Here is a 20,327-nt window from a genome sequence, read left to right as displayed (position 1 = left end):
CCAGCCAGAGAGTCCTGAGCAGAACTCTGCTCAAAGAGTAGTCCCACTGGCGGAAGCAAAAGCTGGATCCAGTGCACAATAAATAAAAGAGATAATTGTTCCAATCTAGTTTACAGTTAAGCAAGTTTAAATTATATTGAACTTTATTAGGATGTAAGTATTTGCAACTGTGCATTGGATTCTCGCCAGCATGCACATCTGGATGTTGTTTCTGAGAATAAATAGTTCAATGCGAAAAATATATTTATTTTCAGTAAAATCTGTTCTTAAATATTAGCATTCTGTATCTGGTTTCTTCATAAATTGCTTATACTGCAACTTTATTATGTGATTTTATTATCTGTTGGTGACAGACGTGTCTACTTATAGAAAAATGAACAGATTTTAAATATAGATGCATATATAAAATCTCCATGAAAACATATACACCGTGTGTCTCATAGCATGCTTATACTCCAAAATGGATTCTCCAAAAGTTTATGGCACATTTCCAGAAATGGGCCATTCAGTTGACAACTTTCACACTGCTGAGTGTCAAACGGTTAAGCATGTGCATTATTGTCACACTTTTCTTAATATTTTCTGTTATACAAAGTAGTTTACGGTGTTCACCTTATGTAACTTCCTGCTTTCAGAGCTTCCCTTCTCTCATTTTAACTTTTGTGTTTGTTCTATCTCCTGTCTTAGACATCTTATGGATCTTTAGTCTTTAATTATTCTATTTTTATTAGGATTTTTTTCTGCAGTCATTTTACCCTTAAGCCAGGATATCCAGGGATTGTACCTCATGGCCTTCTAAAGAATTGCTTAATGACCATTTGAATACATCCAGCAACTTGACCTATAACTTGGTTGTTTAATTCTTTGAAACATGGTCCTTGTCGCACAGAAAATTAACAGTTCTGCTCCTCTGTATAAACTCTAATTATTAATGTAAACACATGATGTTTATAGCTATAGCCTTAAATGGTGTGAGATGTTTGTGCAATAAGTTTTGTTTAGTTTTGTTTGAATAAGTACTGCCTAACATTGTGCCTCCCAATTCTGCATTTTATAGTACAATATATTCATTGTGACATAGATGTTTTTTCTCAATAATTCATATGTCATCTTTCAGATATTTTACATTCCTCCTTTAAACATCAAAGTTGCATTTTTGTCCATGAGTAACTGTACCACAAGAGAATGAATAAACCAAGATCTGTGTTATCATATCTCCTGGATCGTAACATGGTTAACTCTGAAGTTTGATTCAATGCAATAGTCTTTTATTTATATAAAACATACACACACACACGTGGTAGTTTGATTTGCATTTAATTCATTTGGCTCTCTGGGGGAAACCCCCCCCCCCCCCGAGATGCCCAGCTCCTTAACTTAATGGGATTCTCTCCTCGTTGCAGTGCAAACGGCTAGAGCAGAAGCTTCATCATATGAAAGAGCAGAACCAGACTTCTGCAAACAACACGAGACATCTGACTGCTGAAAACAATCAAGAACGTGCTCTGAAGGTAAATCTCCATTCCTTCTTGCAGGCAAATTAAGGTTGTAAGCCCTGGGTGCCAGCTTTCTGTGCTGCATATATCAGTTGTGTACATTTCAGCAGAAGTGAGCTGCGCTGTTTGCCAACAACCCCTTCTTTAAACACAGATACAGCACCCTTCTGTTATGGTATTATTTTGTGGTGTGTGTGTGCGTGTGGGTGTGTATATATGAGCACAACAAGATAAAAAACAACATATTTCTCCAAATGGACTGCCTGTGTTATGGTAACCAACATTAAATTCATACGGACTCTCTTCTGGAAGTACTGTAGTTCTACAATATTTGGGAAAATTGTCGCTGTTTGCCTAATGGTGACTGTACAAAATGACTATTTTTAAAGAGTGCCTGTTTGATATGCTTTGGGTAGTGTGTGATGTATTAATAAGATTGTTGACCTATGCTAGTAGTAACCACATAGTTGATACTGATGTTTGCAAAAGGTTAGCTGATGAATCCTCTTCCCAGTTCCAGGAGAAAAAAAGTCTTGTTGAAAATGGTAAAAGGCAGGAGATGGATAAAGAGGAGCAGGAGACCTCTCTCACTTCCTTGTTAATGGCTTTCTGGAAGTTGGCAAATACCTTCCTCCTTAGGAAGGCATTTGGTTTGAAACTTGCTGTTTTTAATCTGACTTCTAGTTTTTAAATATTTGAAAATATTTTGATTGCTGATACCTTTTTGTTTTCTGCTGTTTTACTGCTTTAGTGTTTTTGTTTTAATTTAGTTTTAATTGGTAATTTATGCTTTTTGTTAGCCACCTTAAACTCTTTGTAGGAAAAGGTAGGATGTAATATAAATAGTACATAAGGATAAAGAGGAAGGAGAATGAGAATATTTGAGGGGCTTTATATTTTGGATTTTAGAAAGCCGCTGGATTTCTTTGATATTCATTTGGATCTCCTCTCTATTTTCTTAGATAAGATGGAGAGGAGAATGACCATGTAAGCCACCTTGGGTTCCATGTAAGATGGGGAAAAGGCAGGATATAAATATAATAATAAATAAAATAATAATTAAAGATATCACCCCCTAGGACCCAAAACAAAGAACATATTAGTAGTCCAATTCTATGCATGTCTACTCAGAAGTAAGTCATAGTGAGTTCAAGTGGGGCTTACTCCTAGTTAAGTGTTTATAGGACTGCAGCCTACAATAATGTTAAAACAGATCCATGGACTTCCACTTCACCCTAACATGGGTAATGAAAACAAAAGAGAGACCTCTACTGTCGTTATATTACTTTCACTTTTGTTTTTTGTTTTCACTTTTTAATTTTTATCTTGTTTCTGGTTAATGTGTTTACTTGTTTAAGTTTTTAGGCACATCATTTCTACTGTCTTCATGTGTTGCTTTTGACATATGAAAATAATGGTTGCCATCAATAAATGGATGAGTGACAACTCATGAAGCTGGGTTTGTTGTTTAGGCTTACTCTTAGAGTCAAGTCATCTTCCATGCAACCTTCACAAGGCAACAGCGCTCAAGCTGATCTTTCTTTGGTTGTCATGGGAATGCCCCAAAAGCTCCAAGATGGAAGAAATTTAGACAGCTGTCAAATAAAATATAGTTCATCCCCAGCTGTTCCATATGCTTGTTTTAATTATTCTTTGATTATCAAAATCAAGACCAACATTTATCGCTGTAGCCACACAGAGATAAACTTTCAAACTAGCACCTCGTCCTGCCTATGAAACTAGAGTAACATCTCTCAGTATTGTCACATTTATATATTGTAAAGTTATGGTGCCAAAGGAGTTATCAAAACTCACCCTGCACACTTCCTTATTGCAGCATTGAGCTAAAAAATTCCATATACTTCTGCATGTTAATACATTCAAAGTTGTGGACAAACATGCATGTCCATAATGTTTCTCCCAAGCAAAATGTCCAGTTTACAATACATGTCAGTTGTCTCTGCAATTTAAAATACAGTATTTTTCAATAATGCTAAAATGCTCAATAACAGATGTAATAGATTTCAATTTGCCTAAATTAATTAGCATAATTGGCATTGTTAATTTCTGAAGTATTCTTTCTATGTTGAAGAAGCTTTACAATCCCTTGGTATTCATCTGCTTCTATTTTCCAGCAATAGTAGGTATGTGTAGTAAGTTTTTGTAGTAGGTATTTCAAATATGTCTAATAGGTATTTCAGTACAGACTGATTAGGCTTTAGAAAATTACCTCCTAATGATATCTTACAATCCTGTACTTTCAGCTCAGTTTAAATGTGCTGATTGTGGCTAGTGATACTTGTCACCTAGGAACTCACAGATTTCTGTCGCATCAATTGTTGTGATCTCTGAAGTGGTCAAATGTACCTTACAGATCACAGATGTTGTCACTGCTGAAAATAATGAGGTTCTGGCCACGCTCTGCTCAAGTAACATAAAAAGACTACTCCTGTGAGTTTAGAAAGCATCTGAGAATGGCCACATGTATCAAGTGGTCTGACTTCTGGGGATTATCTACTGCCTGAAAGCTGAGAGTACAAGAACTAAAAGTGAATCTTGACCAGAAACAGCTAACCACGCAGAATTACCAAGTGGTCCACTCAGCTGCCCCCCCCCTTCCAATGAAGAAAAAAATGCACACATTTTATAAATAGCATGCTATTTTGCACAGCGTGATTTTGATTCAGCCGATATTTACATATGTGGCTCTCTTTACACAAATAGTACTATTGACTCATTTGTATGAGTAATTTTAATTGTATGCCTAAGCGTCTGTTTCACTGGAGATGAAAGTACATATTAGCAATAGTATTCTTTAGCTTGCTACCAAAGACAAATTGGATTATGAGCAGAGCAACCCTTTTCTTTGCGGTTAAGAGAGTCACTTGGTCAAGGAAAACATATTTCCCAGAGCAAAATAGATTATATAAAAGTACTGAGTTAATCTCAGCAAACGAGAAGATGTTAAGGGAGCAAGTGTAATATATAGCTTTAATAATAGCTTGTTAGTTTATACAGACAAGAAATTACACCTGTCTGGAAAACATTTCAAATGAATAGGGACCAGTATCATTTGTTTGTTTGTTTTTAGGTTCCAGCCGTGTCCCAGGTTTTAAAAAAAGAAAGCAAAATTTGTAGCTGCCTGGGATTTCTCAGCCCCATACAGAACTTTCATATCAAACAGTTCAGGTTTCCACCACCCCTTAGTTTGCTTCTGTGTCTCTAATAAAATCTGTATGTACTCCAGTTTTGTAGATGCAACCAGCAATGTCACTCTAAAAGAAGCATAAGTGGGTGTCCGAACTATATGTTTTGGACATAATATTTTTCATATAAAAATGTTTTTCCTTTTGGAGGCCTGATGATGAGCTGAGTGCCAAAACCTCTCGAGGGCACCACGTTGGGGAAGCCTGGCTTACAGTGGAGCTTGCCAAGAGTGAAAAAAATAAATGCCTTCTTTTCAATTGTGTTTGAAGAAACCTAGTTGTTATTAATTTTATAGGATCAATGCAACCAACTACCTTGTGGCTCTCAGGACAAAAGTGAGTTTGAAAGTTTACACCAGTATTAGTGTATAGTGCATAGCCACAACGTATCTGGGGTTTTAAGGGGAACCTTTAAAAAATACATCATTAATGAACTGGATTGCAGAACAGGAAACCAGGCCCTCTCTCATGTGGCACCGCAGCTGTGGATTTTGCTTCCCATATAGATTTCCTTGGCTTCCTCTCCCTAGACTTAGATTATTCAGGGGCAAAAAAACATGTTGCACACAAAGCCCTGACAGCCATTTTTTGTAGAGAAAAGCAGCTTCAGGAGTAATGTGTGTGTGTGTGGGGGGGGGGGGGGTGTTCAGTTAAGAGAACAATCCTATGCCTTTGGACAAAGTCTGTGGGAGCCATAGGATAGTTTGGATTCCTGGATCTGAGGCTGAAGACAGTGCCCTGACCTCAGACCCAGGAGTCCGAGCTCCCCTCCCCTTCCCCCACACAGCTGGTGAGGACAGAACCGCACCGGCTGCCTCTCTGAGGTCGCAAAAGCAACCTGGAGGGAAGGGAAAGGGGGCGTGCCAGTGGGAGGGGTGGGGACAGCACGTGCCATATCCTCAGGCCTCCCCAGCCTCTTTCCCTGCCCATCCCCGGTGCCTCAGCTAGATGGGCAAAAATGCCCGCATTGCGAAAATACAGAGCAGGAGGAGTGGGGAGGCGAGATTGCCTCTGCTGTGCCCCCAACTCTGCTTTGGGTAGCCATAAGCCTCCGAGTTCAGAGGCTTATGGCCATCCTCATAGGATTGTATCCTAAGAGAAGTAAATTGCCTCCCCACTCCAGAAGGTTGTATATTGGGACTGGTAGTATTAAACACAGCGATAAATAAATGGGGTGAAATCCAACGTCACTTGAGTGGACTTCCCTCTCCTCTCCTCCCCCCTTCATACCCCCCCTTTCAAATCTGCTCTGGAGGGTCCCCGAACCAGATTTTGGTTCAGGGCAGATTTTGAGGGTGCAAGGAGAAGCAAGAATCATTCCCTTCCCTGTTGCATTGACAGAAGCTGTTCTGTAGGTGGGAGCATTTAATTCGATACAACACATTATATAGAGGCAGAGATGAAGAGTAAAGTAGCTACATTTGCAGATGACACCAAATAACTCAGAATGATAAAGTCTCAAACATACTGTGATGAACTCCAAACAAATCTCTCCAAACCATGTGAACGGGCAGCTGAGCGGCAGAGATGGTTCAAGCTGATGGCACAGTATGAGAACAAATACATCCTACTGTCACACATACACTAGTAGAGTATAAAATATTTGTGACTAGGGAATGTGTGTTGGCATCATAATGGAAAACTCACTGAAAATATTAGCCAAGTTACAGTGCTGAAACAGTCAATATTAGGAATTATTGGGAAAGGGCCTGAAAATAAAAGAGCAAGTAGCAAAATAATCTTCATTTAGATTTCCCTCTTCACCCTCAGTGCATAATGAAATATTGTTGTTTGTCCTATAGTAAAATGTTATTTAAAAATGGCTACCAAAGCCCTTCACCCCAAAAGCAAGTCGTAGGAAGGTCTAAATAGCAAAGGTCTTTCTCTGACCCATCCATGACCTCCTTATCTGCACTGCCATTCCAAGTTAATAGAATCCACTTTCAGTCTCTAGGAGACACTGAGGAGACATGGGTGGGGCAAGTCATATATAAATATTGCAAAGGCTGGGCTTTTTTCTAAAAATGGTCCTAGGGCCCCTTTACCTGACAGACCTCAGCTCTTTTGTTTTGTGTGGCTTGAAATGTGTAAATGTCATGAATGAGTGCATTTTTCCAGAGAAGGTGAGACAAAAGCCAGGCAGGTCTTAATGCATTCTCAAGGCTGCAAACTTCCCTTGGCTCAAAATATACTATATATTTGCACTTATCAAGTCTTCTTTCATTCTTAATCTGAAAATCTTGTTGGCTGCAGTCCTGTGACCAATGTGGAAGTTCCTTTCAGGTTGGTCTAAGAATGCCAAAAACTTACAAATGTTTCCTAAACATCATATATGTGTGGAATTGGTTTTACTGGACTCTGAAACTGTTACCAAATTCTACTACCACAATATCCAAACTTCAGACCCTGGAATAAACTATGCAAATTCTACCCACCGGACCTTCATAAATATGTTCCAATTGCAAGTTTCCTTAGATTTATCATATTTCTTCAGTATTTAGAATTGTTTTCCATTGGTGAAGTGAAAGGATAAGGAAACAGATATATAAATATCTGATGATGTATCAGAGGTGGGGTGATGAGGAGGAAGTGAGAACTATGTGAAATAAAGTATCTCACCCATGAAAATTCCCAGTCCTTCCTGTTTTTAATAGAAACTGACAAAACGTTCATTGATTTTTCTCTATAACTATGAGACTCAATTCAGTCATCACACCAAACCAGCTTGGAACCAGGCTACTTAAAGCAACATAGCTCAGTGGTAGAGCACATGCTTGTCTCTACCACTGATCTCTAGGTAGGGCTGGAAAACTCCTGCCTAAAACCCTGGAGAGCTGCTGCCAGTCAGTGCTGACAATACTGGGCTAGATGGGCCAATGGTCTGACCAGTACTAGGCAGCTTCCTGTGTCCATATGTTCCTAACTTGCCTAGTCTTCTTGATCTGCTTCAAAATCTCTTCTCTGGGCAACCCCGTCTTCAAAAATTAGGAAAGCGCTTTTTCAGTTATAGTGCCCTGACTTTGCAATATCCTCCCCACAAACAGATTCATAAAGTGTCTTCTTTATTATCATTAAGGTGACAGTTTTATTCTACAAGGCTGTTAGATTAAATTTCTGTTTGCTGCTTGTTAACCTCATTAGCCTTGTTCAGACATAATTGGGAAGAATGGTTTCCCACTATGTGAATGAATCTGATCAAGCCTAAAGCTCGTGGGTTCTCCTCTCCCCTCTCCTCCTCTTTCACATGTTAGAGGGGGAGATGGAAAGCTACCATCTTTGCTTTTAAACTAGCCACAGTTCCCTGTACATCCAAAGCCAGGGAAGTGTGGTTTGTTTAAACTACAGTTAGTAGGAACAAGCTAGGGTCAAACTATGGTTTTAGACTCTAGCTTGTTCTCACTACATATTGTTTAAACAAACCACAATTCCCCAAATCCAGATGTCTCAAGGGATTGTGGTTACTTTAAAAGTGAAACAGAAGCTTTTGATCTCCTGCTCTGGCATGCAAGAGAGGAAGAGAAGGGCAGAGGAGTATAGGAGCCCAAGACTGAGCCAGGCTCATTCATGTAATGGGAATCCATACTTTCCATTATGTCTGAACTTCGCCATTGACTGCTGTTTTGTTGGGGTTCTTTTATTCATGTTGCTACCTATTTTTATTAATATTAGCTATTTTAACCTTCTATTGCTTAGATTTTGTTTTAGTACTATCATTTTTGTTTCATTGTAAGTCACTTTGGTAACTTTCTAATGGGAAAATTTTGTGCAAATAAATTAAATAAATGAACAAATACATAAAAGAAACATGTATTAATTTGTTAATTTTATATCTTGTCTTTCGCCCAAAAAAAGCATTCAAGGCAGCTAACACAAGTAAAAGTAGAATAAAAACAGAAATACAATTAAAACAGAAAAACAGATGAAAAGCCCAATTAAAGCACATCAATAAAAATAAATAGCAACACTCATGCAGTTAGAACCCCCTCCAAGCACAACCCAGTTTAAATGCAAAAGGCCTGTCTGAATAAAAACATCTTTACATGCTGGTGGAAGGACAACAGAAAGGGAGCCCTTTTAGCCTCCCTTGGCAGGGTGCTCCAGAGTCTGGGAGCAGCCATGGGGAAAGCCCTGCCTCACACCCAAATTAAATGTGCCTCTGATGACAGTGGGACTGAGAAAAGGGCCCTCCCTGAAGATCTGAATGCTTAAATATAGTTTGGTGTGATATATGAATTGACACTTCATGATTTACAATCAGACAGAAAACTAGAATTGGCGTAAGGATCGGCATAGGTGGGCAGTCGCTGGGAGCCTGCTGCTGGTGCCATCTTCTTTTCCCCCTCCTTCCTCCTTCTCACCTGCCTGGCCAAAAGGTCTGCACCACGGCTGAGGCTAGAGGCCCCATGGCAGCAGTGGGTGGGTGAACGGTGAAGTACTTTGGCAAGGGGCTTTGGCAGGTGGGTTGGCAAGGGGCTTCTGCAGTGGCGGCGGCAGGTGCACAGGCGAGAGGATTCAGTGGCAGGCAGGTGGGTGGACAAGGGGCTTTGGTGGAAGGTAGGTGAGAAGCGAGGCAGCAGGGGTTTTGCAGGCAGTGGTGGAGGCGGTGGCTGGCTGGTGGGCAGGGACTTCTTCTGTGGCAAGGGGCTTCTTTGTCATCATTGGTGGGTGGGAGTGGTGAGGGCCACAGTGGCGGGAGCAGCGGGAGCAAGGGTAGCAATATGCCAAGGGCCCACTGGAATCTGCTGCTAGCCTTGAGATGGGAAATGAAAGCCAGAAGGCAACACTAAACCATGGTTTACCTGTGTGTTTAGAAACTCAGTCAAACTATGGTTTTGGTTCTAAAGTATAGCAGGTGGAAACCATGGCTTGGCATATTGTCTACATTAAGCATAAATGTTCTCTGGGATTCTCAGAGGCTGCTGGAGTCCACATAAGAGAAAGGATTGGCAGGGTGCCTGTGTTTTTCAGCAGCTGTATGACCCGTGGACGTTCAACAAGTGCAACCTTCCCAAAATAGCAGTGCAGTCAACGGGAGAGTTGCACTTGTTGAAGACCTCTCATGCATTTGTTCAAAGCACCGGGGCAGTGCTGGCCTAAGACGCTTGCGGTCTGAAGGGAAACTCAGACGGTGCCGCCGCCTCCTCCTAGGGCCAAGGCTTAAAAAAACAGTCTTGCTATGCTATTCAGACACCAGTTCCTGCCTTCATTGATGCCACCCCCAAGGACACTGCCTGACGCAGCCTGATCCAGGGATGGCAGGCCAACCCTGGCAAAAAAAAGATAGCTTTGAATTGCTATCTATGGCATGACTGTAGCCATTCAGGTTTATTTATTTCTGAACTCCTGCTTCCTTTCCTCTTTAGTTGGCTTTAACTAAAGGATTTTTTCAAAGTAACCCTTTGGAATATCTTTGCAGTGGAATAAGCTAGCACGAGCTGAAAGTGGTACAATGTTGCCGATTTCCATGCTTATGCATATTCAGGGATGGGTTTTTGTTGTTGTTGTTAAACCTGCTGGTTACTTCATCTCGTTCACATTCACACCCCACTTGGAGGTCGTTTCCAGAAGTATTGCCTCTGGTTCAGACATAACAGCGAACCTTGGCATTACATCATTGAACCAACTCAGTGTGCCTGTGACAAATCACACACAAAAACTACCTGCCAGCAACAATGAACATTGGCCTTTATTTTCAGTGGCTTTGAACTGTGTTGAAACAGTTGAAGATAAATACTTTCCTGAACGTTGCTGCTGGCAGCTGCTTTTTTGTCAGAGTGTTATTGCTGGGTTGGCCTGCTGAGTACTGGCAGCAAATTAGCGATCCGTTCCAGAGTTATTTGCTTTACAGGTTCTTGGTATTTTGAAGCTGTTCCTAGATGAGGAGCGCACAATACTGCAGAGAGGCATGGAAACAGCTTCCCTGTGGCTTCTTCCATGCTTCTGTGTCTGTACATCAGAACCATGTGGGGAGAGGAGAAGGACATGGTTTTGTCCCATGTGATCATCACCTTCCCTGGGGCAAGGCACCATTTATGTGGGAAGGAACCACATTATTCACTACACCATGTGGTTCCATGGTACCAGTGCTGCTGTAGTAAATTTTAAATCAGGTTCTCCTGTGATCATGAGATGAGCAGATCACACAGATAAGCCCTGGTTCAGATATTTTACTAGACCAGCAGGAGTCTTCTTGCGTTGGAGGAGAAAAGTGTGCTCTTCCTCCCCTCCACCATATAGCTAATATCACACGTTACACAGTAGTTCCACGTGGATGCACAATTGAATAGATTGAATGAACGGGCCATCTCCCTATGCCACTTTTTAAGGGGGGAAAATAGCACTAAATGGGCACCCGCATAATATGTAATGCGCCTTCTTCATGTGAAGATTGACAGGCTGAATGTCTGAACTTGGCCCACGTCTCTGGATTTAAATATGGTTGGGTATATCCATGACTTATATCCACAAAGGAATGCGTGGATGTACATTTGGACATGCAAATTGTCATTGACCTGAAGTTTGAAGGTTTTTGCCACCCGCCAGGGGATTCTGCTATCCTAGCTCCTAGGTTCTTCTATACATAAGAACGTAAAAAGAGCTGCGCTGGATCAAACCAAAGGCCTATCTTATCCAGCATTCTGTTCCCACAATGGCCAACCAGATCTCCATGGGAAGGCTGCAGCAGGACATGAGTGCAATAACACCACCACCCTGCCCCAGTCATGTTCCCCAGCAAATAGTGTTCAGTTTTCTGTGCCAGTAGAATAATACAGATGTAATAGAATGTAAATGTAAATTAAGGGCGCAATCCTATCGAGATAGGCAGCTGCCTCCAAACTCGGAGGTGACTGCCTATCCAAAGCAGGGCAGGAGAAGCATGGAGGGGATCGTTCGCTCCGCGCTCCTCCCGCCCTGCTTTTTCGGCTAGACAGCCGATTGTGGCTGTGTAGCCGCAGGAGCATGGAGCGGGGAAGGAGGCTGCTATACGAGACATAGGATGTGTTATACAGGCAGCTACGCTCTCCCCGCCCTGGAACGCCCCCAGACACATCCCTTACCGGTGCTCCATACTCCTCTTGCGAGCATGGAGAACGGGGCTGTTCCACACTGCCTCCGAGGCAGCGTGGAAGTGGGAGGAGATCGGTTCTCCGGGAACCGACCTCAGAGTGCGGGCTTCGAGGTTGGTTCCTGGAAAACACCATATCCTATGGCTGTCTAGCCACCGTCTAGCAGCCATAGGATTGCTCCCTAAGTTGTATTAGTATACAAGACAAAAAATTGTCACATACTTATATGCATGGAATGGATGTACAATATATATATAGAGAGAACAGGGTTAATTATGAATCAGCTATGCAGATCCCACATTCCCTCTGATTTGAAAAGCCAATCAGCTGTGTAGGGTGCAGCAATAGAAGTCCTCATTTGGTCCATGTTGGTCCTGTAGAAGGGCTAGGCACAAATACTAAACATGATTACTCACAAGCAAAGTGAGCTGAATGCAGCCCCACTGTGGAAGATATTAAAGCAGTGCAAATACTTGGGAGATCTCAGCGGAGATGATATTAGGATGTGTCGTCCTTGCAGAACCTGATTGCTCAGTCCTGGCGTGTACTTTGATTTGAGTATTTCATTATACTTATACAGAAATGAATTATTCAGTAGGAAGCAATAAGCTCAGAGAAGTTCTCCTTTCTTATAACGGTAAATACAATGCCCCAGCATTCCCAGTTAAGGGTTCAGTCCCCACTGATTTGAATATTCACTTAACAGTATTGTGTGATTTCAAAATTTTACCTTCAATTAGAGGAAAAAATGTAAATGTAGCTAATAGAAAAAGCATGTAGAATGTTAACAGTAAAGATAAACTAAATATAGTTCAATTTATAAGCAGAATTAACCGAACACCACTTGTCTAAAGTCTGCCAGAAATAATATCTTGCAATGAACATAGTTCACAATGTAGAACCAAATCAACAATTCAGGAGAGTCCAGTCCACAAACCAGTTAACCTGATGTATTTGGATTTTAAGGTGGACTAACAGCACAATCCTGTGCATGTCTACACAAAAGTACATCCCATGGAGTTCAGTAGGACTTAAGTCAATATGTAGGCACAGTACCACAGTAATCAGTATGAAGAAAATGAGTTAAATTCAAGACCCTTGGTCTGGACTAGATTGCAAATCTATAAAAATTAAGCAGTACAAAATGGTATGTAGACAAAGATGTGTATGAAGTAAGGACCAATTCACACCAGCAAAATGTCATGCTGAATGCACATATTCTTTGAAAGTGTGCATACTTTGTGACCTTTGAGTTGGCCTAATAAAGGTATTGCTCTAATATGGATTTTTTGAGACACATGGATATATCTACACAAATAGCAGTATACACATTCTTGCCAAAATGTCCATATTGCACCTCCTTGACCCCCTTACCTTTGTAGGTGTGTGTGAACAGCATGTGTTATCTGACTATTATGGTAAGGGGTCATTGGTTAGTGGCAGAGTACATGCTTTGTATGCAGAAGGGACAGGATTCAACCTCTGATGCCTTCACTTAAAACAGGGGTGGGCAACCTCCGGACCCCCACTGCAAGCCACATTTTTCAGGATGCTGCACAGTCTGTAGGTGCCCCCACCAACCCCCAAGTGGGAAAAAGTTCTCAAGCCACTACATAGTGCTACAATTGCTAAATTTAGCTTGTTTGCAAAGAAGCTAAATTTGGCAGTTCGGGCGCTCCATAACTGCTACAGATGCCATTGTGGGGGTGATTTTTTAAAATTCCAGGCTCAGCAGGGGCCACATGCAGCCCACGGGTTATGTGTTAAAAGGAACAGGTAGTAGGTGATGTGAAAGACCTCTGGAGAGCTACTGCCAATCAGAGTAAATAATGCTGGTCTAGATGATAAGTAATCTGACAGTGAAGACAGCTTTCAAAGTAGATCCTTTCAAAGGTGGTAGTCTGGAGTTGAGACTAGCAATAGGATCCTACGATGTATAAAGAACTCCCTGTAGACTGGAATCCACACTATATGGTAGAACAATATGGAAACACTTTCAGGAATATGTAACTCATTTTTACAGATAGGCTTTGTAGAATTAATTAGACTGGAGAGAACACAGTTGGTCTGTCACAAAACAGAACGGGGGTGATGGTATCTGAACTTGCAGGTGCACAGAGGGAACAGGCCACTTCTGATTATAAGGTAACCCAGATGAAAAAGGCTCCTGTATCCTAAAGAGGTTTGTAGGAAAAGGAACTCTGATAGTTAAATACTGAGTTCTGAACATGTCTGTGGCAAGCTGCACCTGCTAAAAGTCCTTTCTCTAAACAACCGTTTGAGCAGGGATAGGGAACCTGTGGACCTCCAGATGTTGTTGGATGCCAACTCCCATCAGCCCCAGCCAGCAAGGCCATGCTGGAAGTTGTAGTCCAGCAACATCTGGAAGGCCATAGATTCCCTAGCCCTGCATTAAAGGTACATTCACCCTCTCCTCCTTTTTATCTGATCACCTTATCAAAGATGTACACGATCTTAGGACCTGGACACGGCCCCAGTGCATTTCGGATTGCCACCTTAGTTGCAAAATACTAAACTGTGAAAACCTATGTCTATAAGGGTCAAGTATTTGATTATTCCTAGAGGTGGTAGCCGTGTAAATTCACACCAAACACAGAAGTGATCGTGTTTTTGTGTATTGCCTGGTTTTCATTCTTTTGTTAGAGTATTAAACAGTTATTAAATTTTATCATTAATGCAGTGCATGGTCTCTCTTGAAATCCCCTTAATTACAGATTGACTCCAAGGATTAGGCAGCATGGATTTTAATTTTAACTGAAAAAAAAAGACAAGAAAAAGAAAGCTCTTTAAAAATTATTCTTGCAGATCAATTGTCGAGCCACAAAACAATTTAAACATCTTTTGACATGTGGGCCTGTCAAATTCAAAACATTAAAACAAAGTTAAGTGAACCTTTAAACCAAAATTGTGTCATGTCGACTTCCAAATGTTTTATTAGCTCTGACCTTGCAGAGGAATGTCTACCTCTCTCAAAGTTTTGTTTTTTCAGTTTTTCTTCAGAAAAATAGATTCACGCTCTTGCTGGGTTTTGTTTATGTTCAAAGGAAAATGACATCAGCTTTCATGTTTCCTCTCTTAAAAAAACTTGCCCGGCAGAGTTGACGTTATAGTAGCAGCAGAATCTGCTTAAGCAGCTCCAGTCTAGCTTCCATACCTACATGACTTTAAAACATTGCAATGCTAACATCATTCCAGTCGCAGTTTAGCAGATGTGAGTCCAGAAAAAAACAGTTTGCACAAAATGGAATCTCATCTGCGAAAAGCAGTAATGGAAAGGAGGTTGTTTAAAAATGTCGATCAGCAGGTCTTCTAAGAAAGACATGCAAACATGATGTGATTTATTTCTTAAAAATTAGCTTGGCTTTCTAAAAGACAAATTCATTTTAACCATTTATTTTGTGCTATTTGTGCTGTTAATATTAGTAATAATATTACTATGATGATCTTTCATAATTTAACTTGACAGGCATGCATAACACTAAATTGACTTTTAGAAAACACATTAATAGGTTTAACAAATGTTTACTAATTACATAATCTGTCTTTGAAAGGTTTATATATTTATTAGATTTATGAAACACCTCATAGAATATTTTTTCTAGGTGTTTTACAACAACAATAATAATATCACAATAAAATCAACAATGTAAAACTAATCTTAAAAAGTTGAGGTGTTGCAGAGGGGAGGGTAATTAATAATTGTGAGTTATTTCTCTGGCTTGCTGAGGGCAAAAAAGTTGGCGCCCTTGGTTCACATGTGACACCAACCAAAGTATGGATGGGGAGATCCATGGTCTCTTGAGCTGCTTGCAGTCGGGCAACATGTAGCAGCACCAACATGCTCCTTGTTCACGTTATCATGATGTGTGAACCCGATGAGTATTCCATTGTTCAAGGCTAATTGTGTGAATACTAAAAGCCACAGGTCTAGAAATGACTTATTTCAGAACAAATCTAGTAACACTGATTAGACAAGCAGTTTTGAGATTTCATAAAGTGATTCAGATCAGGGGTTCCTGGCTGCAAGGCAGAGTTAAACCATTGGCACAGATTCTGAGGTTGGAGTACGGGCTGGACCAGGATGGAGGTCGATGAAATGCATAGATTACTGTGTGTGAGCCTGTTCTCCCCAGATTACAGCAAGAGATGTAAGCTGTATTATTTGTTTTCATCTAGTATAGCTCCTTGTGCACAAGACTACCAGTGTTTCTCCTCTCCTGCAGCACCCTGCACCCTGAGAAGCCTCTCTAGAGGGGCTTTCCTGAACAGTGTGGCTCTGTTGCTGGGGCTGCTGGAGGAGGGCAATTGCCCCAAATTGGGCAGAGCCACTTCACACGAAGGGTCTCGGTCAATTTGCCTCTCCCACTGTATCCCTCCATGATTCAGCCCAGACTGTTCGGGAGGGCCCCCAACCCTCCATAGAGCTTTTAGAGGGGTTCAAGGAGAAAGATTGGTTGTGTAAGGTTCCTCCTGTTTGTGCAGACATTGGGTATAACCTCATTATTATTTTCAGATTCATTAACATTGGGTAGTATTCAGGGGCATCCAGGCCACCACCTCACTGCTCCAGTTTTTTTAAAAAAAACATTTTTAACATTTTTTTTAATTTTTAATTTTATTTTATTTTTAACTAACTTTTTTCCATTTATTTGTCTTGTAACACACACTTTCACACAAGTGGGATTCTGCTTTTAACCTCTACTGAGTAGAGGAACAGGCACAGGCTAGTCTAGAACAATCACAAAGCTAGACACAAAAAGGGAAAAGAGGCAATGGAAGGACAAGACTCTCCAGTGGTGGTGACCTGCAAGGTGTGTGCAATGTTTGATTTCTTGCCTGAGAACAACATGGCCTACACCTGCAACAAGTGCAAGTTGATCACGCTGCTGGAAGAAAAAGTAAGTGGACTGGAGCGGCAACTGTCAACCCTCCGGGGAATAAGAGAACAGGAAGAGTTCTTGGACAGAATGGGGGAACTACAGCAGCAAAGGGAAGACCAGAAGCTTGAAGAGCAACAGCAAGCTGAGGCAGTGGGAAATGCTGAGGTGAAGAAAAATGGAGTAGAGGATACTCCTTGGAAAAGGGTGACAGTTAGGAGAAGAAGAACTAGATGCCACTCTGCACCAGTGGAAGCAGTGGAGCTGTGGAACCGATTCCAGGTACTTGCGGATGAGACTGGAGGACAGCCTGCAGAGGAAGAATCAAAGGGCAACCTACATGAGAGTGAGCAAGAGGCTGAAGGTCAGTCAAACAGAGGCGATGAAACCCAGGCCTACAACAAGAAAAAGAGAACAGTGGTAGTAGTGGGAGACTCCTTGCTGCGTGGGATCGAGACCCAAGTATGTCGCGAAGACCCGTGGACTCACCAGGTATGTTGTCTCCCGGGAGGACGAATTAGAGACATGACTGAAAGGTTGCCTGCACTCATAAAGCCCACTGACAGGTATCCCTTTCTTCTCATCCATGTGGGAAAAATTATACCACCAAGCGGAACTACAAAGAAATCACATCAGACTTTGAAGCTCTGGGAAGGAAACTCGAGAACTTTGGGGCCCAGATAGTTTTCTCATCCATCCTTCCAGTAGTTAGAAGAGCGATAGAAAGGGAACGAAAAATACTCCGGGTGAATGACTGGCTATGAAGGTGGTGCCGACGAGAGATTCTGGGATTCTGGGACCACGGGCTATACTTCCTGGAAGATGGGCTGTTGGCAAGGGATGGGTTGCACCTCACAAAGGATGGGAAGAATGTGTTTGGCCACAGCATGAAGAACTTCATCAGGAGGGCTTTAAACTGAATCCTACGGGGAAGGGAGATGTAATGCTGGGGGTAACAATGGACATAGGTGCATGCACTGCAACGGAGAGAACAGCTCTGATAGCACCCAATAATAGTCTTCAGACACATGTAGGAAGAAAGCCAGACTATGAAGCACATGGTCTTCAATGTCTATATACTAATGCCCAGAGTATGGGAAACAAACAGAACGAACTTGAACTCTTAATACAGGAGGGAAATTATGACTTGATAGGTATAACTGAGACTTGGTGGGATGACTCTCATGACTGGAATACAGCAATTGAAGGATATAACTTGTTCAAAAAGAACAGAAGGAACAGAAAGGGAGGTGGGGTTGCACCGTATGTGAAAAATACATATCTCTGGACAGAAATACAGGAGGAGGAGCTTGGTAGCCCCATCGAGAGCATCTGGATCAAAATAAATGGAGCAAAGAATAAAAGGAACCTGGTGGTCGGAGTCTACTACCAGCCACCCAACCAAGGAGAAGACGAGGATGACACTTTTGAAAAGCAAATAGCCAATGTTTTAAGGAAGCATGATGTAGTAGTAATGGGGGGCTTCAATTTCCCCGATATTTGTTGGGAGACAAATTCTGCAAAACATGACCCCTTCAGGAAATTCCTGACTTGTGTGGCGGATAACTTCCTCCTACAGAAAGTAGAGAAAGGAACTAGAGGATCGGCTATCCTTGACTTGATCCTAACCAACAGAGATGACTTAGTGGATCAAGTAGCAGTTACAGGAACTCTGGGGGAAAGCGACCATGTTGCGCTTGAGTTCTTGGTTCTAAGGGAAGCAAAAGCCGAGTGTAGTCAAACGCGTACCCTGGATTTTAGGAAAGCTGATTTTAATAAACTCAGAACAATGATCAGTAAGGTCCCATGGCAAGCGACGCTAATGAGAAAAGGAGTCCAAGATGGGTGGGAGCTTTTAAAAAAGGAAATTCTCAAGGCACAATCACAAACAATTCCAACAAGAAAAAAAGGTGGAAGACAACAGAAGAAGCCAATGTGGCTTCACAAAAAGCTTAGGGATGACCTGAAAACAAAAAAGGACACATCTAGGAAGTGGAAAGAAGGCCAAGCAACAAAGGAAGGGTACAGGCAGGCAGCACAGAATTGCAGGGATGGTGTCAGGAAGGCTAAAGCTGAGAACGAGCTGAGGCTAGCGAGGGATGCTAAAAACAACAAAAAGGCTTTCTTTAGCTACGTGCATAGTAAAAGGCAGAGGAAAGAAATGCTTTTTCAGCTATTAAATAAGGATGGCAAAACGATAACAGATGACAAAGAAAAGGCAGAGGTGTTCAATTCCTATTTTGGCTCAGTCTTCTCCCAAAAGAGGGTCTATGACCCCCCTGGCAAAAGCGAAGTGCAGGCTGAAGGGGCAAGATTGCAGCTTGAGATCGATAGGCATATGCTCAAGGAACACCTAATTACTTTGAATGAGTTCAAATCTCCAGGGCCGGTTGAACTGCATCCTAGAGTAATAAAGGAACTGGCAGAAGAACTCTCAGAACTGCTGTCTATTCTCTTTGAGAAATCATGGAGGACGGGGGAAGTGCCAGATGACTGGAGGAGGGCTAATGTTGTCCCTATCTTCAAAAAGGGTAAAAAGGAGGAACCTGGGAACTACAGACCAGTCAGTCTGACATCAATCCCTGGGAAAATTCTGGAGCAGATGATAAAGCAATCCATTTGTAAGCACCTTGAAAACAATGCCGGGATTACTCGAAGCCAACATGGATTTGTCAAAAACAAGTCCTGCCAGACGAATCTGATCTCATTTTTTGATCAAGTAACCTCCCTTGTAGACCGTGGGAATGCTGTAGACATCATATACCTCGACTTCAGAAAAGCTTTCGACAAAGTGCCCCATGATATCCTGATGAGCAAACTAGCTCAAAGTGGGCTAGATGAAACAACGATCTGGTGGATCTACAGTTGGCTACAGAATCGGACTCAAAGAGTGCTTATCAATGGGACCTTCTCAAACTGGGGAGAGGTAACGAGTGGGGTACCGCAGGGCTCAGTCCTGGGCCCAGTGCTCTTCAACATTTTTATTAATGACTTGGAGGAGGAGGTGCAGGGAATGCTGATCAAATTTGCAGATGACACAAAATTGGGTGGGATAGCTAATACTTTGGAAGACAGAAACATAATTCAAAGTGATCTGGATAGATTGGAGTGCTGGGCAGAAAACAACAGAATGACATTTAATAGGGATAAATGCCAAGTTCTGCACCTAGGAAAAAGAAACCAAAGTCACAGTTACAAGATGGGGGATACGTGGCTCAACAACACTACAAGCGAGAAAGATCTTGGAATTGTTGTCCATCACAAGCTGAATATGAGCCAACAATGTGATGTGGCTGCAAAAAAGGCAAATGCTCTTTTGGGCTGCATTAATAGAAGCATAGCTTCCAACTCCTGGGAAGTACTAGTTCCCCTCTACTCAGCACTGGTTAGGCCTCATCTGGAGTACTGTGTCCAGTTCTGGGCACCACACTTTAAGAAGGATGCAGACAAACGAGAGGGTTCAGAGGAGGGCAACAAAGATGATCAGAGGACTGGAAACAAAGCCCTATGAAGAGAGACTGAAAGAACTGGGCATGTTTAGCCTTGAGAAAAGAAGACTGAGGGGAGATATGATAGCGCTCTTCAAGTACTTGAAAGGTTGTCACAGAGAAGAAGGCCAGGATCTCTTCTTGATCATCCCAGAGTGCAGGACACGGAATA

The 20,327-nt window shown here is 41.8% G+C and overlaps 1 protein-coding gene across 18 annotated transcripts in view; it reads left to right on the top strand.

Moving 5' to 3' along the window:
• MIPOL1 (mirror-image polydactyly 1) overlaps positions 1–20,327 on the top strand; it is a 305,293-nt gene that overhangs the window by 149,889 nt on the left and 135,077 nt on the right. For all 18 annotated transcript variants that reach the window (XM_084843264.1, XM_084843223.1, XM_084843148.1 and 15 more), the window contains one exon: positions 1,404–1,511. In XM_084843264.1, coding sequence (XP_084699390.1) covers positions 1,404–1,511 — 108 coding nt within the window. The remainder of the gene's footprint in view (positions 1–1,403; positions 1,512–20,327) is intronic.

Source organism: Heloderma suspectum, chromosome 1, assembly GCF_057233095.1.
Source record: "Heloderma suspectum isolate Gila_16-S chromosome 1, 16-S_ref, whole genome shotgun sequence".
NCBI classification, from domain to species: Eukaryota; Metazoa; Chordata; class Lepidosauria; order Squamata; family Helodermatidae; genus Heloderma; species Heloderma suspectum.
This window is presented reverse-complemented; position numbering and strand designations above follow the sequence as displayed.